General features: G+C 38.3%; 1 protein-coding gene and 1 pseudogene across 1 annotated transcript in view; one reads left to right on the top strand and one right to left on the bottom strand.

Moving 5' to 3' along the window:
- AK9 (adenylate kinase 9) overlaps positions 1–20,275 on the top strand; it is a 113,613-nt gene that overhangs the window by 38,741 nt on the left and 54,597 nt on the right. The window contains exons 16-20 of the mRNA XM_059401588.1: positions 2,551–2,714; positions 10,376–10,532; positions 11,931–12,045; positions 13,754–13,827; positions 16,977–17,135. Of these exons, the coding sequence (XP_059257571.1) occupies positions 2,551–2,714; positions 10,376–10,532; positions 11,931–12,045; positions 13,754–13,827; positions 16,977–17,135 (669 nt within the window). The remainder of the gene's footprint in view (positions 1–2,550; positions 2,715–10,375; positions 10,533–11,930; positions 12,046–13,753; positions 13,828–16,976; positions 17,136–20,275) is intronic.
- LOC132017486 (large ribosomal subunit protein eL21-like) lies at positions 11,096–11,633 on the bottom strand (annotated as a pseudogene).

The raw sequence follows: 20,275 nt of genomic DNA, 5'->3' as shown, positions 1-20,275 counted from the left end.
GTTTTGTGATAAGTCATTGTCTCTGTTTTTCACTGTGTATGGTATATGCCCTATTGTTGACCTCTTTGATTACAATGATTGTAATATCAGTTTTAAAAAATTGGGAACATAAGTCCTGGCTCCCTGGGCCTATCATACCACACTCTGTATTGGGAATCACCTACAATGTCATGTTGTTCTTGAAGTGTTAACAATGTTTTATTCATAGATGAGAAAGAAACCAGTGAATCATCTCCATTTAAAAGGAGTTTTCAAAGCTCTGGTCAAGATTTTAAATTGGACCCCCAAAAAGTTAATTAATATTGGGTTAATATGGTTCTTTCAGATTGTGGATCTCAAAATCACAAATAATTTCTTCAGAATTTTGAGAAATTCTGAGAAATGTGTGATTAAAAAAAAAAAAATATATATATATATATATATATATATATATATATATATATATATATATGGGCACGTGGGTGGCTCGGTTGGTTGGGTGCCTGCCTTCAACTCAGGTCATGATCTCAGGGTCCTAAGATAAAGCCCCATGTTGTGTGGGCTCCCTGCTTAGCCAGGAGTCTGCTGCTCCCTCTCCCTCTATCCCTCCCCACTGCTTGTGTCCCCTCTCTACCTATCTCTATCTCTTGCAAATAAATAAAATCTTAAAAAATAAATAGTAAATTTAAAAACATAATCAATACTCTACCTTAAAGGCTACTCTATCTTCTTTTTTTAAAATTAACACATAATGTATTATTTGCTCCAGGGGTACAGGTCTGTGAATCATCAGGCTTACACACTTCACAGCACTCACCATAGCATACACCCTCCCCAATGCCCATAACCCAGTCATCCTATCCCTACCCTCTACCCCGCCCCCGGCAACCCTCAGTTTGTTTCATGAGATTGAGAGCCTCTTATGGTTTGTCTCCCTCCTGATCCCATCTTGTTTCACTTTTTTCCTTCCCTACCCCCCACAACCCCCTGCCCTGCCTCAAATTCCTCATATCAAAGAGATCATATGATAATTGTCTTTCTCTGATTGACTTATTTCACTCAGCATAATACCCTCTAGTTACAAACAATAAGATTTCATTTCTTTTGATACCACATCTTCTTTATCTATTCATCTGTTGGTGGACATCTAGGTTCTTTCCATAGTTTGGCTATTGTGGACATTGCTGCAATAAACATTTGGGTGCACGTGCTCCTTCGGATCACTACATTTGTATCTTTAGGGTAAATACCCAGTAGTGCTATTGCTGGGCCATAGGGTAACTCTATTTCAACTCTCTGAGGAACCTCCATACTGTTCTCCAGAGTGGCTGCACCAGCTTGCATTCCCACCAACAGTATAGGAGGGTTCTCTTAAAGGCTACTCTATGATGAACAGTTAGACATGCAAAAGCACAGAAAAAAGAAAATGTGGTATATTATTTTGATGAAAAGAATATTGGGAAGACAAGGGCTCTGTCTTTCTGTTCTGCTATCCCTGGCATGTGGCTACCAAGCCGCGAAATGGCTGGTGGTACCGCAGTCATCATATCAGTGTGCTTGGCAGGAAGAGGAAAGAGGCAGGGACAAAAACTGGCACTCCACCCAGCCCAGTTGTTCCTCATTAGAGAGAGGACAGGAAGACTCACCAGAAAATAATCTGGTTCCATGTTATGTAAAGGCCATCTAGGTTATAAGGGAAGTGGAGAGATGTCGTGTTTTTAGCTGGGCACATTGCTGACCCCCACAAACTCAGGGTTCTGTTATTAAGAAAGAGAAGAATGGATATTGAGTGACCAACTAGCAACCTCTAGAACATTTGGTATCTCTCTGGAACTGCTGGTTCTCTCCATCCTTAAAAATAAGCTTCTCAGTTCCCAGAAGCTGGGCAGTAGGCAGCTGCTCTTTGAAGGCCCTTTGGCATTTTATTTCTGGGCTCGGATAGAAGAGGCTCTAGCAGGAGACCCTGGTTTTGGAGTGTTAGGACAGCAGTTCAGGAAGCAGAACTGGAAAAGCAGAAGTAGAGGAGCCAAGGGCAGCTGCCAATCTTCTGTCTTGTTAGAGGAGGGGATGAATACTTATATTCTGATGAAGCCTGTGAGCCACGGCAGCCATGGGAACAGCCATTCAGCTTGAAGTGAGGGTAAGAATGAAGAACACTTGAAAACCCCACCTGTGCCATCCTCTCTTCCATCCTGGCCAACTTGCCTACCTCTTTTCCTCTCACTGTTGTACGTGGTCCCATGCTTGTGACTGGAAGTATTCATCGTGTTTTCTGATTCATTCCCTCAATGCTCATGATATTCCGTGACCCAGGAATCCTTCGCTCCCTCCCTCTTCTACCTGGCTTCTTGGGTTTTGGCTCCTGCTGGGCATGACTTCTTACCTCACTCACCTTCATTCTGACCTTCTGATGTTTTATAGTTCCTGACTTCACGTTTCCTCCCCAGTCTATTTCCCCCTTCTTGGAGCATGTACTGCAGTAACACAAAAATAGTACTTTCTTGGATCAAGTATTAACAATCCTGATCTATTGCAAGTAACATTGTCCACTAAAATTATTAATGGTGTTAGGTTATTTTGCTTTAGACACATTAGAAGACTCCATAGAAGACGTAACTGTAGAGCATCCAGAGGTTCTTTCTATGATAGAGGAGACTGTGAAAATGACAAAGGACATGAACTTTGAACAGCCATATGAAAAGCATGCTGAAATCTTAGAGGAAATCATCAAAGAGGTAAGAAGTCCAGACCCAAATGCCTATGCTCTTTGGTAGTTTTTAATGTCCAAACAATTATGCAATATAATTTCATACCTTTGACATTAATCTTTCATTAACTTTTATCTTCTTTAATTGAGTTCAGTTCAGTTCATTAAAATATGGTGCCTGTGAAGCATGTATCAATGTTAGATATTTCTTCTATGAGCTAATTAGTTGTAAACAGAGACAAATTTCACTCTGTAGCTAACTTATTTCTTCTCACCACCTTGAACATGCATTCATAGGGGAAATGGATGGACACACAAGTGATTGTCCAATCTAAGGGGAAAATAAAGCGTCCGATGCTATGTCCTACCACTGACAAATCAGAAGGTTTATCTTTGGTTTATAAAGAACAAGATACCCATACAGGTCTATTTTGTACAAAGACCTTAAGTAAGCATTCAGGGCAAAAGTCAAAGACAACAAATCTGTTTTGGACTCTCAATGAACTTCTTTGGTATTTTTCTGTAATTTGAGAATTATGTCATTTAAAATTATTTGAGAGGAGAGGCACCTGGATGTCCCAGTGGGTTAAGCCTCTGCCTTTGGTTCAGGTCATGATCTCAGGGTCCTGGAATCGAGCCCCACATCGGGCTCTCTGCTCACCGGAGCCTGCTCCCCCCCCCAACCCCGCTTGCCTCTCTGCCCACTTGTGATCTCTATCTATCAAATAAATAATAAAAAATAAAAATCTTTTAAAAATAAAATTGAGAAGAAAAAAATATTCTATGAGAGTATAAAACCACGCTGTAACACGTTGGGTTGGCTCCTTGAGCCCAAGGCTATACCCAAGGTGAGTTGCTGTCCCCCTCTGAGCTTCCCATAGAGTTATTTCAACTTCTGCACTCCTTCATGTTGTTCTATTGCTCGTTGTTTCCTTCAGAAACATTCTGAGAACCTACTATTTGCCCTGTAATGTGCTAGATTCTAGAGTTATGAAGATGAATTAAACATAGCTCTTTAAGGAGCCATCAGTCAGGTGTGGAAGGCTGATGTATAATCCAGTATTTGAGTTATCCTGAAATTTGTGGTAATTAGATATGTACAAGGTGTAGGAATTCCACCTACCGTTAGGGTTCTCAGCTCTGCATGGGAAGTGAGACAAAGTGTCCCAGAGGAGAGACAGGCAAGTGAAGGACGTCTATAGCACTGTGGAAGTCCCATCCTTGCCCTTCACTGAAGATTTCCTCCATTCTCTTAGCATTTATTCTGGAGGATACACATCTACAAGGAGTACTAAAACTCCTCTGATACAGGAATGCATACAGTGTCATTAGAGGACAAGCTGCCACTCTGGGATTGTGGAGGACTCTAAATCACATGACATTTTAACATCAAATATCTCATCAGATCATCTTTCTCAAGAGAACAGAGACCTGTAGAGGAAACCTTTTGACCTTTCATCAGTTTTGATGGTCTCTTAGCTAGGTTGAACCTAAAACTGCTCTAAAAATAAATAAATATATAACATCCTTAAAAAAAAAAAGTAGCCAGATAAAGAGATCTACTCCTTTATGTCATCTGCTCATTTTTAATAATTTATCTTTGTTTTCATTTGCAGTTCTTTATGTGTTCTGAATATGAGCCCTAGGTATATCGCAACTACCTTTACAAATATCTTCTATTCTGAATAATAAGAGTTAATTTTAATGAAGTCCAACTGATTAATTTTTCTTTCATAGTTAGTGCTTCCTGTTTCAGAAACCTTTGGCTGTCCAAGGTTAGGAGGATATATATATTATTAGGTTTTCTTCTGTAAATTTTTCTTTGCCTTTCATATTTAGATTTAGGGTTCATTTTGAATTAATTTATTTATGTAAAAAATATATCCAAATGGCCAATAAGCATGTGAAAATGTACTCAACACCATTAGTTATCAGAAAAATACAAATTAAAACCACAACATGAGGAAGGGGAAGAAGTATAAACTTCCAGTTATGCAAGAAATCAAGGGAATGAAAAGTACAGCGTAAGGAATGTACTCATTAATATTATAATGACTTTGTATGGTGACCAGAAGGTAACTACATTTATCTTGGTGAGCATTTTGTAATGTATTTAATTGTAGAACAACTAAGTTGTATGTCTGAAACTCTTACAATATTTTATGTCAACTATACTTCAATAACAATTATAATACATACATACGTACATATTTTACATGGATTTTTTTTAAAAACCACAACATGATGATCATGATTAATTTTTTTCTAATATGGATATCCAGTTATGCTCCAGCACCATTTATTGTAAAGACCAACTTTTCCTCGCTATCATAAATCAAGTGGCCTTATCTGTGTAGTCTATTTCTGGACACTCCATTCTGTTCCATGGACCTATTTGTCTATCTACATTCCAATACCACACATATTAACTGCTGTAGCTTTGTAATAAATCTGGAGAGAAGACTCCTTTAACAGCTTGTTTCTCCTATTACTGCATCCTTCCCTGTGTAATAAGTTGTTTCGTTCTCCTTACTTTTTCAAGAGTATCTTGACTATTATAGATCCTTTTTACTTCCACATAAATTTTAGAATCAACTTTCACTACACACACACACACACACACACACACACACACTGGGGTTTTGATTGGGTTGCAATGAATCTGTAAATAAATTTAATGAGAACTACCATCTTCACAATATTGGGTCTTCTAATCCATGAACATAGAATAACCTTATTTTGGAGCCTGGGTGACTCAGATGGTTTAAGGTCTACCTTCGTCTCAGGTCATGATCTCCAGGTCCTGGGGTCAAGCCCCATGTCCGGCTCCCAGCTCAGCCAGGAGCCTGCTTCTCCCTCTCTCACTGCCTCTCCCCTTGCTTGTGCTCTTTTTGTCACTGTCTCTCAAATGAATAAATAAAATCTTTAAAAAAGAAGAATAGCCTTACTTTATCTCATTCTTTAGTTTCTCTCAGCATTGTTTTGTAGTTTTCAGTGTAGAAGTCTTCAGTATCCCTCATTAGGTTTATTTTTAGGTATTTGATGTATTTTGATGCTATTTTAGATACTGTTGTGGTCCTATCTTATTTTTCAATTGTTGTTTCAGTAATCATTTTTATCCTGTTTTTCTATTGTACCTCCTGCTAAATTTCGTACTCTGATCTGAAGGTCATAGACTACATGCAGAACAGGTATGAATAATGCATTTAGGCATAATGTATGATCCTGTCCAGGAAAAGTGAACAGGTTTTATTTCATTTGCAAACTGGACAGTTAGGCATGGCTCCCTGGAGTCATGGGTTAAGAAAGATTCTGAAACACATCTGTGTATTAGCTCCTTTTAGCATTTTTTAGAATTGCAGTTCAACAATATTTTGAAAACTTAAAAATACCGAAATAATAATAGGTGTCATTTCTACCAAAGAGAAAGAAGAGTCACTCCCTTGCAGTGGAGAATGCGCAGAAATTTTTCCCACACTCAATCGTTTGCACTTTGACCTGGTTTCTGCCCTGACCAAGTTAGAGAGCACACAATAGAAGCAGAGGCGGGGGCGGGGGGGGGGGGGGACACAGGGAACTTCCTTCTGCTTCCATTGCTCTGCCCAGTTGTGTTAACTGAAGCTCTTACATAGACGTATGCCAAAGGTATTTGCCCTGTACCTCACAGAAAAATGTCAAGGGGACAACATCAAGGGAAGTGAGGTTTTTTTTTTTTCTTTTCTAAAGATTTTATTTATTTATTTGACAGACAGAGATCACAAGTAGGCAGAGAAGCAGAGAGAGAGAGGGAAGCAGGCTCCCTGCTGAGCAGAGAGCCCAGACACGGGGCTCAATCCCAGGACCCTGAAATCATGACCGGAGCCAAAGGCAGCGGCTTAACCCACTGAGCCACCCAAGCGCCCCGGGAAGTGAGGTTTTTGTGTCAAACCTGTCCTTGTATGTTTTCTAGCCCATGAGCTATCCAGCGGCGACCACGGCCTATTTCTCTAGTCACGGCAGCCTTCCCAGTGTGATACGTCATTTTTGCTCAGCTTCCCTCATGACATGGTTTTTTCTCTAAAACCTCTCCATGTCTGCCCTTGTATCTGTGTTCTTCACACGGAAGTTGTGTTTTTCTGTGCCTCGCATGTCTCTCTGTGTCACTCCCAGGCTGTGTCGTGATTCTCCCAGTCTCTTCTCTCAGTCCCTCTCTGTCTAGATATATTTCACAGCAATAAATACTTGGATGTACAAGTGATACACATACGTCCGTGTGTATAACTGTACACACATATATGTATATCTTTATTTATGTATTCACAAATGGTAAAATGGAAAGTAATCATGGAATAGCATAGAAGAAGGGAATCCAGGAATAGCATGTTTAAGTGCAAGGGGGGGAATTTTTATTAAGTTAAAGATCACAAAAGGATAAAAGGATGAATAGTGCATGAAAATTTATATTATTTTTCTAAATATTATTTTCTCCCACTCATCCCTCCCTGAGGATGTCCGAAGAAAACACCACTTTATTTTCATCTGAGAACCCACTTCCATGGCTCTGGTGACAGCGGGGCCAGACCCAGACCATGCACAAAGGCTCCCCTGGGGCCCCCTCCCTACCACTTGTCCCACTAGGCTCAGAGTCCTTCCACTCCTCTGCTGGGCCATACACTCTGAAATTCTTTCAGATATGAAATCTTAAGGAAGGTTCCCCCTTCTCTCCACAATGATCTCAACTGGAGAAACTTTCTCAATAGATTCCTGCATTGAAGCTGTTTTGCTGCTACTTCCAAAACCTGTATCCTGGGGCACCTGGGTGGCTCAGTGGTTTAAAGCCTCTGCCTTCAGCTCAGGTCACGATCCCGGAGTCCTGGGATCAGGCCCCACGGCGGCGGGCTCTCTGCTCAGAAGGGAGCCTTGCGTCCCCCTCTCTCTCTCTGCCTGCCTCTCTGCCTACTTGTGATCTCTGTCAAATAAATAAATAAAATCTTAAAAAAAAAAAATCCTTAAGGACCCAAGTCCTCACCTCCCAAAACTTTACTGTCCTCAGTATTGAAATGTCCAGGCCTGAGTGCCTTATGCACCTGCCCCCCACCCGGAATCAGCGACCTCTCTCCCTGAGGCAGTGGATGTGCCCATAGTGTTTCACTTTTTCCTTCAGTCACTTGAGATAAAGTCAGAAAGACAACTTCCACATTTGGACTGCACAAGCACAGTGGAAAAACTCTTAAAGCAAAAGTTTAGTAGAAAGGCTATTTAATAATGATTCTCTCTATAAAAACAAACAAACATGAAAATAATAATTTTAGGACAAAGGTCAAAAAGTATTTATAATAAATATGGCCTAATAATTGCTTATACAAGGATTTCTTACAAACCAAGAAAAATGGAATACCCTATGTAAAAGTAGGAAAAAGATATAGATGGATTGTTTCATCAAAGAAGAAATGCAAATTATTAACTGAAAATTTTAATGTTCAAATTCCAAGAAAAATATGAAACTTAAAACAGTGGGATATAAGTTCTTACCTATCAAATTGCCAAAGATTTTTTAAAAACATATAACAATCCATACCAGGAAGGCTATAATGAGATAGTCACATAGGAGAACTGAAAATTGATACAGATGTTTTGGAAGCAATGTGACAATGTGTGTGAAAGATCTTTAAGATGTTCCTTCCTTTATGAGCCTAAAAACACATCTTCTAGGAATCTAACCTAAAAACACAATATTTAGGCATAGATTTGCATATACAGATGTTTATCAATGTTATATTAAAATTATAAATTATGTAAATATTTACCAGTGAGAGAATGATTAAACAGGTTAAGAGCTATTCATTTGATGAAATACTATGAAGGCATTAATTTTTTTCAAAAAAAATTGGAATGAGATTGAGAAATCATAAATTATCTCTCCGTGTTGCTTTTATTTTCCTATCTTTGCAACTGGACGGTAAAATTTTCATTAACCATTTTACTTCCTTTTTTCAGTTTTATTGAGTTGTATTTGACATATAACATTATATTAGTTTAAGGTGTATAACATAATTATATGTATGTATTGTGAAATGTTTAACACAATAATTTTAGTTAACATCCATCACTTCACATACTAAGCTTTGTGTATGTGTGATTGTAATTTCTAAGATCTACTCTCTTAGTAACTTCCAAATGTACAATATAGTATTGTTAACTGTAGTCAAACCATGCCGAATATTATGCCCTAGGGACCTATTTATCTTATAACTAAAAATTTGTACCTTTTGCCCACCTCCATCCATTCTCCCAACCCCCAGCCCTGCCTCTGGCAACCACCAATCTGTTCTCTGTTACTATGAGTTGGATTTTTTAAGATTCTCTATATAAGTGAGATTATATAGTATTTGTCTTTCTCTGACTTATTGCATTTATTTTTTTTTACTTATTTCATTTATATTTCTTTTTTTATAGCTTTTTCTTTTTCCCCTTAATTCTCTTAAACATTTCAAAGTGCTTAAAAATTTTTTTAAAAGACTCTTCAATCTGAAACTAATGATACACTTTACGTTAACTAATTTAATTTAAAGAGTTCAAAGTTAAAAGAATTTTTTAAAAAAGACTCTTCATCCAGATGGAAATTCATAAAGTAGGGAATCTTGAGTTCTGCAGAGGCCAGTGAGTTTTACCCATTCTTGTGACATCTCTTCCCCTCTGGCTTCAAGTATCACGTGATTGCATGATGACACACAAACTTGAACTCCTCAGAGCTGGTGTATTCCCAGGTCCACATTACCAATTTCCATATTTGCCCTGAAGCCCTTGCTACTGCACTGCCTGAGGGGGGATGGGAGCAGAGTTTAGCAGAACTCCCTAAGCACCTGCAAGGTCTGTTTTCACCCTTCCTATTGTTTTTAGTAACCATGTCAGTACCTTCTCAGCTCTCACACTGAGGGATGGAAAGCAAAAGGGAGGTGAATAGTGTTGTCACTAAAACAGGCAAGCTGGACTGGGCCCTTGCTACTCAAAGAGTGCTCCACGGACCACTGCCACCTCGGAACATGTTCCAAATGCATACTCCTGGGCCCAAGACCTCCTAAATCAGGATCTGAATTCTATTCAGAATAACAGATAACAAAAATATACTGTTCAATTATTTAATAAAGGCTTTTGCTTCCCATTCTTCATTTTTAAAACTTAGATAGCTTTATTGCTTTAAAATTAAGTGTCTTTTTTACAACTGTATCTCCCTGAGATATCTTCCTCGTATCTCCCTGATACGAGGAAGTGGAGATGCAACATGGGAGGTTTGGGGGGTGGGAAAAGAATAAATGAAACAAGATGGGATCGGGAGGGAGACAAACCATAAGTGACTCTTAATCTCACAAAACAAACTGAGGGTTGCTGGAGGGAGGCGGGGAGGGAGAGGGAGGTGGAGTTATGAACATTGGGGAGGGTATGTGCTATGGTGAGTCTGTGAAGTATGTAAACGTGGCGATTCACAGACCTGTACCCCTGGGGATAAAAAATACATTATATGTTTATAAAAAAAATAAAAATTTTTAAATTAAAATTAAGTGTCTTTTTAAAAATTAAGTGACTTTTTTTTTCTTTTGAGTCCAAAGAATTCAAAAGATAATTGGTTAGGGTCTGCAAAAACAATATATCAAAGTAGTATCCTTGACTTCTCCAGCTATGATGGTAATATCAGTGTGTCATTTTTCACAGGTAGCTGAAGAAAACATGAAGAGGTTTTCTGGTGCCCCGAAGTTTGGAGGATGGATACTGGACAACTGCCCCGTTATAAAAGAATTATGGATAGCCTTAGTCGAGAAAGGAATTATACCTGATTTAGTAATCTGTTTGTCAGATACGGAAAACAATGGTTGGTAAATATTTATCATGTAAATCCGAAAGTGAGGTTTTTATTGCTGATAATATGTTTAGTTAAAATACAAAATAGAAAACTCTTCACTCTCCCACGCTACACATACCACACCAGCAATCCCTTCACAATCTAGAGGTACACAAAATGAGGCAACCACTCACCGTGTAGATGGCCAGGAATGGTGTGCTGGGTCACTGGATATTCCCTCAGGCCCTTACAATTCTTCTTTGGAGCTGGGACTTTAACACCCCATTCTCAGCACTCTAACTTCTAACTGAAAAATATATGAGGCTGAGAGTAAAGACTGTATATAAGTCCTTATATACCTCAAATGGGAAATATTAAATACATCAAGATAGCAAAACTAAATTTTAATTATTCTGTCACTTTGAAAAAAGCTATAATAATTAAAACAGTATGATGCTGGCATAAAAACAGATACCTAGGCCAATGGAACAAAGTAGAGAGCCTAGAAAATACACCCAGACCTATAGAGTCAAATAATCTTTGACATAGGAGCCAAGAATATTCTGTCATCTTGCCTTTTTTTTTTTTTTTTTTTGAGGTCTTTTATTTTCTTTTTATTTACCATGCCATGAATTCATAGGGAATGGGTTCTAGCAGTTCGGGCTCTTTTCCATTGGTTCTCACGAAATGTGCTTCTCTGGGTGGAGCAGGCTGACGTTTCAGCTGAACCCAAGTACCTTTCTCTTTGGCTTCCTTCTTTTTTCTGATCATTTTCCTTGACACGATTCAGAAAGCTATCTCGGCTCTTTGAACGTTTAATATGCTCAATGCGGACATTAATTCTCTTGGCAAGAATCTTGCCCTTAACTTGTTTGTTTACAACAATACCAACAGCATGCTGAGTAACATTGTAGACTCTTCCAGTTTTGCCATGGTAACATTTGTGGGGCATTCCCTTTTGAACAGTGCCCATTCCCTTGATGTCCACAATATCACCTTTCTTGTAGATTCGCATGTATGTGGCCAAAGGAACAACTCCATGTTTTCTAAAAGGCCTAGAGAACATGTACTGGGTACCTCTCCTCTTTCCCTTTGTGTTGGTCATTTTGGCAAATTACTGGAAGATGGCGGTTCTCGTCATTTTACCTTTTAAGGAAATATATTTCAAAAGAAAGTTTCCAGGGGGAAAATATGATACATCACCTCTTTTCATGCTTTAGTTACTTTTATCATGCTGATGTTCACATTTTAGAAAGGATTTCAGATAGACTCGATATTTTAAAGAACCTGGACTCTATTTAATAAATGCTTAAAGGGAAATATATTTGGATATAGGCAGGAACAATATTTTGTCATTAATTACCAAAGTTTCTCACTATATTTTATAGAGCTTCAAAATTAATATTATTCTCTTTATCTGTATTTCAGGGAAATATTTACTTAATAGACTGTATTTAGAGAATAAGACTGAAGTTGACTCTAAGATTTTAGAAAGATTACTAGATGATCTACAAAAGAAAAAAAAAGAGGAAGAAGCAGCAAGGTAAAACATGCCCGGCATTATAAAACAAGTCAATGAATCTTTTATAGCTATTAAATATCTACTTACAAGTTACATTTATGAAATGTCTGTAATATCAAAACAGTGGTCTACTAAGTAGATCCAATTCTAATTAAGTCTAAGAAAAAGAGTGGGTTTACAAATATTTTCAGTGTCTGAAGTACTGAGTTGTGGATATTTTCATGGCCCAACATCAAACTATTCTAGAACAAATGTCTACTCACACAAGACACTGTAAAAAAAAAAAAAAAAAAAACCGAGCAAGGTAAGATTTTTTTTTTTTACCATATTTATCTGTGACTTTAATAATTTTGCTGACCAGTAACCACAAATTGAAGAAATAATACAATACAATAATAAGGAAATGAAAGAGACGCCTGGGTGGCTCAGTCGGTTAAGCTTCCATTTTGGCTCAGGTCATGATCTCAGGGCTGTGAGAGCCCACTCCATCCCACCCCAACCCCATACCCCAGTGATCAAGTCCACCTTGGCTCTGCGCTCAGCAGGAAGTCTCTGAAATTCTCTTACAGGCTTTCCTTCTGACCCTGCCCCTGCTCACAGTCTGTCTCTCTAAAATAAAATCTTAAAAGAAAAGAAAGAAGGGCTTTATTATTGTTTTCCTGACAAGTGTAGTGATGCCTTTTGAGGAGGACAGAAATAACTAGATTTTCACAGGATGGGGAAAGGATGGCAAGAACACTGAATATGGAGAACGACAGACCTATAAAATAGTCAGGAAAACCGCCCCAGAGTGGGCAGCTGATACGAATGGGCTCTGCTTAATTCATCCCCTGTTGGTGAATACTTGATACAGTTTTTTTATATTATTTTTAAAAGCGGCAATCAACATTCTTATACGTGTTTCTTTGTGCAGTAGTATGCTGATTCCTGAGAGCTAAATTCCTAGATATAGAATTTCTAGGTTAAAGGTATACACATTTTAATTTTTAATAAATATTACTTTTCTCCGTCACTTTACTAGCTTTCCTTATACCTGTCTGTCTTCACCATTAAGTCAGGCTTAGTGCTGCAACCCTAATGAAAAACAGATTCCCTCTAGACAATTAAGTTTTCATATCTCATGTCTTTTCAAATTTCATTATTACTGTGTTGAAAAGATTGCAAAGATAATTATCTATTTATTCACTATAGAAAAAATTTTAATGTAAAAAATAATAAGTAAAAGTAAAAACTCTCATAATGCCAGCATCCAAAGATAATTACTATTAACAGTTTATACTTCTGGGCTTTTAATCATTATTTATATAAACTTCAAATACAAAATTAAAATTGTACTATACATAGCCTTGTATTACACTTTTTGTCACTTAACTTTTTTTTTCTGAACATTTCTGACTTATTCAGGAGGGAAAATGGTACAACTTCTCCCATTTACCTTTTTAGCATAGACAATCTTTAATGAATTTTAACAGATTTCTTAATTAATAGCCAAAATTTTTTAAAGTATAACATTGCAACGTTTCTTAACTAAAAAGGGAAAAACAGAAAACCCTGAAATTAGGTGGCTTTAATATGAGCAAATTAAACATTTACATTGTAAAGTTAAAGAGTATAATGAACATTATGCAAAATTTACTCAATTTTTAACCACTATAAGCCTTAAACCCTAGAATATTGTAAAATATCTGAATTTCCAAAGATGATTAAATTTTGGACATTTTTATTTCAGAAAAGCCACTGAAGAAGCATTCAGAATAGAAGCAGACCAAAGGCTTTTGGAAGATATGAGCGAGAAATCAAAAGGCAAACACAGATTTACATCATTAATAATGCGTCATTTAATTTTGTACCGTTACTGCAGGCAACTGCAGTATTCCAGCGAATTACAGAGAGCATGACCATATTTCCCAGTTTGCTAATGAGAGTCTAGGTCTATGCTATGCCTATGGTACAGAAATATTTATTTGCCCCACTTTCATGCTCAGTGTTCCAATTTGGAAAATAAATTGTGTGGTCACTAGAGTAATGGAGTCATAGGAAAAGAGCTCTGACACAGATACCTACGTGTGCTCCCACTTGGGATCCACAATAGACAGCTTATGCCACGTGTCTTAAAATGGCTTCCCTTGTCACATAGGACACATGAATGCTGGAATTCCTTCTAGTATAAGGATCCTGCAGGAATTGAGAAAACAGCATCTCCTGCTATACCTATTGTCTTTGAACTTAAACTTTCATCTGTTATAAAAGAACTTACTCCAGCAGTTTCTTTTAAGACCAAAGTTCTTAACCTGGAGTTCATGGATAAAATACAGAGGTCTGTGAACTTGAATGGGAAAATAGTTACAACTTTATTTTCACTAACCTTAACTTGGAATTTAGTATTTCCTTCACTTAATAATTAATATAGGCAATGAACCATAATAATATTAGTAGTATCTTGATTTTCTTACCAATAGAAACTAAGATATTTTCATATCATGTTACAGTTTTATATATCCTGCGTATGCTTAATCACGATTCCCAAAATGATGGTAATTAGACCAGCTGCTAGTTCTTGTTATGTAATGCATTAGTAAAGATGCACAAATTTCCTACAGCACAAAATTTATTTTGATATCTTCATAACTGTGTTTCAATATAATTGGTTTTTTATGTATTGTATTTTATGGGATTGAAAGCATTATTCTAAGGAGTGTCCTTAAGTTTCACCATACTGCCAAAAGGGTCTATCCACTCAAAAGAGTGAAAAGTATTTCAGTTTTCCTTTGTTGACAACAAGCCACCCCGAAACTGTAAAACAACTACGGTTTTTATTCTGTACACGTTTCTGTGGGTCGGGACTTAATACAGAGCTTATCTCTGCTCCCTGAGTTCAGTTCAGGCTTTGAGTGGCCAGCTGGGAAGTCAGTCCTCCAGCCCCAAGCAAGCCTTCAGGGACTGCAACCCTGACTGACATCTTCATTTGACATCTGGGTCTCTGGAGAGACCCCGAGCCAGAAGCAGCAATTAAGCTACTCCCAAATTCCTGACCCCAGAAACTGCAAGGATGATATGTGGTTACCGTTGCTTTAATCACTAAATTTTGGAGTAATTTATTATGAAGCAATAGATACTTAGTAAAAATCACAGGTAGTGTGAGCATCTTAGAACACTTCAGGCCATCTGTGACTTTTCTGGTATACAGATTATCGCTTAGAATTCTAGAAGAATATTAGAACTTTTTACACCTCTCTGCATCATTATAGAAACTCTGTTTATTTGTATGTTACGTAAAGTACCTAATATGGATAAAAATTAAAAATAATTTACATGTATGCATATTGGAAGTATTTTTTTTTTTTACTATGAGAGATACATAGTGAGTTTTTGCTGTACAGCACATAACTTCATTCCAAACCCTAGTAGGATTCAGCAAATGCTACTACTTCCTTGTGTGTCTCACCATCATTCCTCTATATGACAAAAGAGAGTCACCCCAGTGTAAGACACATACTTAGAAGCTACATGTACTGTAGTCCTGGTGTAGACCTAGAACATTTTTCTTTTTTTAGGTATGTTTTGCCTTTCTTCTTCTTTTTTTTTTTTAAGAATCTTTCATTATTTATAGGGGTGGCCTGGGGGGCTCAGTCTTTAAGTGGCTGCCTTCCCCTCTGGTCATGATCCCAGGATCCTGGGATCAAGCCCTGCATCTGGATCCCCTGCTCAGTGGGGAGGCTGCTTCCCCCTCCCTCTACCCCCTCCACCCCTACCCTCCTACCCCAACCCCCGTGGTGTGTGTGTGTGTGTCTCTCTCTCTTTCTCTTAAATAAATAAATAATAATAATTCTTTTTTTTTTTTAAGATTTTTATTTATTTATTTGACAGAGAAAGACACAGCAAGAGAGGGAACACAAGCAGAGGGAGTGGGAGATCAGGACCTGGGATCAGGACCTGAGGGCTTAACAGACTGCCCCCCCCCCCCAGGCATGCCAAGAACACGAAGTTGCTTTGCTCTGGGTGTTTTAATCATGCAGATTCAGATCAAAATTCGAATGCCAAAGACTATCATACCCGATAGTCTTGGAAGGTACTCACTGGGGGCAGAAATTTCCACAGGAGTCCAGAAAACAAGCTCATTTGTTTTGTTTTGTTTTGTTTTGTTTTCCATATCATCTGCATAGAAATATCTTGTTTTTCAATTTCATGAATATATTAAAAGGAATAGCGGAGATAGGTTTTTTTTTTACCATTCGCCCCATCTTCTTCCCGTAAGACTTCCATGCAACTACATAAAGCTTGGTATTGCGTTTTTAAAATTTACATTTGCCATACTGATCAATGTGTTCCATTATTTGTAATTAGATATAAGAAAATCCATCATTATACATTAAATTTAGCCTCACGCTGCCAAATGGAAATACAATGCAAGCTGCAAACATAACTGTAAATTTTCTAGTAGCTGCCTAAAAAGCAAAAAGAAACAGGTGAAATTAATTATATTTATTTAATATACTATATCCAGCATATTATTTTAACAATCAGTACAAAAAAATACTGAATATATTTCACGTTTGGTTTTTCTAAGTCTTTGAAATCCATTGTGTTTTCATACTTTCAGCACATCTCAATTTGGATTAGCTTCATTTCAACGGCTCCATATCAGACCGTGTTATTCTATCCATATTCTTACTGAATGGACTTTGGGGCTGTTTCCAGTTTCTGTTAAAACCCTTAGGCTGCTACTCCCATAGGGCTCTGAGCACATGTACTGCACACTGTGGCTACATTTGGATAGATGAAATAGGCAGACAAAGTATCTGTCTGTCCCATCAAACCCCGTGCTCCAGGAGGACAGGGGCCATTCCTTATTCTTTGTTTTGGTCTCAGCACTGATCAGAATATCTAGCACCCAATGAAATATCTATTGACCTAAACCAAGTAATAATTTATTTCTCCTCATTTTTTTCTAGAAGTAGAAGACGCTGAACTGGAGGCTGACGAGGTGATTGAAATTGAGGAGCCCTACCTTCAGGAAGGTTCTGAGGCCTTGGAGATAGCCGAGGACACCAAGGGATCCTTACCTGAGGAGTCTGAAGCACCTGAGGTCCCTGAAACAGAACCTGAATCAGGTTAGACTCTGTTGAGGGCCGCCGTGTCCCTCCTTCCACTCCCGTCTATTGGGTATGTCTGTGTGTGCACACGTGTGTGTATTTGTCTTTTCTATATTAACAAAATGGCAGCAGGTGAAGAATGGTGACAGGAGCTCCCAGAGAGCAGCCATTTAGTTCAAATCAGTTGGTTTATAGTGTGGTAGGAAAGCCAGATCTCCGCCCTGGTACCGGCACTCAGGACCAGGGCCAGCCATGTAATCTGTGAGTCACCTGGTTCCAAAAGCAGGGAAAAGTGCTTTTAAACATACTAAAATATAAAGTGTTTTCTTTTCTTCCATGGCCTCTCTCTCAGTTTGTCATGGTGCTTTTTATCTGCTAATTAATCTTGTTCTAAGTAGACAAAAATTTTAAATTTTATTCACTGGCATGAATTTTACTATTTGTCTTTATGCTATACAATGCTATTTTGAAATGCAAATATAAAAGCATTTAACTCATATGTGGAATCACCATAATTACACAATTTGCATTTTGCAGCTTAGACATACATTGCCTTTCATTCTTTCTGTGGGGGGGTGGAGGGGAGTGCAGGAACAGTGGAGGGAGGAGAGAGAATCTTAAGCAGGCTCCATGCTTAGCTCTTAAGCAGACCCCAACACCCAGACTCCCCTTACATGCATTTCATTGTACATTCAGCTTCATGCACAAAACTAGCTGAGCTTTTAACTTCACTTCTTAATATGCACATAAGTTCTAGCACACTCTCTAACTTTAACTTCCTAATGGTTAAGGAAAGACTGCAAGATAGGGAACTCTGGATTGCCCTATCTTTTCTTTTCCTTCTGTGTCATCCTTTTCAGCCTAAGTGTTTAGCTAATACAGGAAAGTAACATGAGTAAGAAAGGTTCCTTGGTTATTCATGTCTCTGACTGTTATCACCTTCTTTCAGCATCTGGAGCAAATTTTAGTTTGAAGGGAAAGTGTGGTGTATCAGGGCCGCCATCATCCTCCCCTGCCCCCACCAGTGGGTCACACTCCCTCATATGTGGTCCCCTCGAATTCTAGGGTAATGACAGGGCATCAGGAATGTTCATGAGAACGTGAGAGCAAGGGATAGCAAACACATACTGTGCCTATCTCTGCTCACATGCCCTCTCTTTTGTCCCATTGGAGCCCCTCTGGCTTTTGCTTACAGAACAGTTCAAAGGTAAAATTACTAAAAATTAAAATGACAGGGAAGAGCATTAATCTAAGTGTGAGACCATTCTAAGCAAAAGACCTTGTGCAAGTGCACAGGTCCCACACTCATTAAGCCAGCCCTACTGCAGGGGTCCAGTTCTGTGGACTAGTACAGGGCAAGAAGTAGTCTGTGGGCAATGAAAGTTACTCTCAGGGCCAGAGAGGATCTTAAAGCAGCAAGATGGGAGACCCCACTGTGGAGGCAATGAGGCACAAAAATACTTTCAAGCATGATTACTACTAGATTAGAAACTAATCCTACAAACTAGAGGTCTTCAGATACCTGCAGCTAGACGCCAGTCTAGAGCAGTTAAGGGCTGAGAACCTGCTGTTAGCTGTACAAGGACCAGAACTTGTAACCAAAACTTGTAATTACAGTGAGAAATCTCAAGTTCAACACACATCATTTTTACTACAAGATTAGCCTTAGCTTTATGGGACAATAAGTATAAAATCAGATACCTTGTGCCAGACAGAGGAGTTAGCAGGATGAAATACACAATTGCCTTTTAGAAATCCCTCAACTCTGTTGACTTGAACTCCTACCTAGAAACTTCATTGTTTTTTTGTTTCTTTGTTGTTGTTGTTTTTTAATTTAAAATCAATTAATTAGCATATAGTATATTATTAGTTTCAGAGGTACAGTTTAGTGATTCATAAGTTGTGTATCACACCCAGTGCTCGTTACATCGTGTGCTCTCTCCTTAATATCCATCATCCAGTTACCCCATCCCCGACCTCCTCACCTCCAGCAACCCTCAATTTGTTTCCTATAGTTAAGAGTCTCTTTTTTTTTTTTTTTTAAGATTTTATTTACTTAATTGACAGCGAGAGACCCAGCAAGTGAAAGAACAGAAGCAGGAGGAGTGGAAGAGGTAGAAGCAGGCCTCCCGCTGAGCAGGGAGCCCCATACAGGGCCCTGGGATCTGACTCAAGCCAAAGGCAGATGCTAGTTTAGAGTCTCTTATGGTTTATCTCTCCCTCTCATTTTATCTTATTTTATTTTTCCCTCCCTTCTCCTATGTTCATCTGTTTTGTTTCTTAAATTCCACATATAAAAGAGATCATATGATATTTGTCTTTTTCTGGTTGACTGATTTCACTTAGCATAATACCCTCTAGCTCCACCCATGTTGTTGTAAATGGTAAGATTTCATTCTTTTTAATAGCTAAGTCATATTCTATTGTATATACATATACCACATTTTCTTTATCCATTCATCTGTCTAGACCATCTGGGCTCCGTCCATAGTTTGGCTATTGTGGACCTTGCTGCTATAAACATTGGGGTGGGGGTGCCCTTTCAAATCACTGTGTTTGCATCCTTTGGATAAATACCTAGTAGAGAAATCGCTGGGTTGTAGGGTAGCTCTTTTTTTAACTTTTTGAGGAACCTCCATGCTGTCTTCCAGAGTGGCTGCCAAGCTTGCATTCCCACCAACCAGGTAAGAGGGTTCCCCTTTCTCCTCATTCTCACCATCCCCAACACCTATTTGTTCCTGACTTATTAATTTTAGCCATTCTGACTGGTGTGACCAGAAACTTCATTGTATTTTTTCAATACCTAATCAATTTGACTGACAACAATTCTTCCACCTATGTTTTATAAGAAGACAGGCCGTAAAATACCAAAAGAAATAAAAGAAACTGACATCCATTAAATATAACACATCAAACACATCCCCATAGTTCCAATATCCACAATATCTCACAATTAGTATTTACGAATGTAACAGGTCTAGGGAACAATTTAGTTTTGTTGCTTTTAATCTGATTATTTCCCCCCAGAGAACCTACTCTGGATCTTTTAAAGCCAGTGTCCTACTCTAGTTAGGGTCAATCCTAGACCAATGCTAGACAGTGTAGACATGACTGGGCTTCTCCAGGGCAGGTTCACTTCTGTAAAATGGTCTGTTTTG

The sequence above is a fragment of the Mustela nigripes genome, chromosome 5 (genome assembly GCF_022355385.1).
Source record: "Mustela nigripes isolate SB6536 chromosome 5, MUSNIG.SB6536, whole genome shotgun sequence".
In the NCBI taxonomy this organism is placed as follows: Eukaryota; Metazoa; Chordata; class Mammalia; order Carnivora; family Mustelidae; genus Mustela; species Mustela nigripes.
This window is presented reverse-complemented; position numbering and strand designations above follow the sequence as displayed.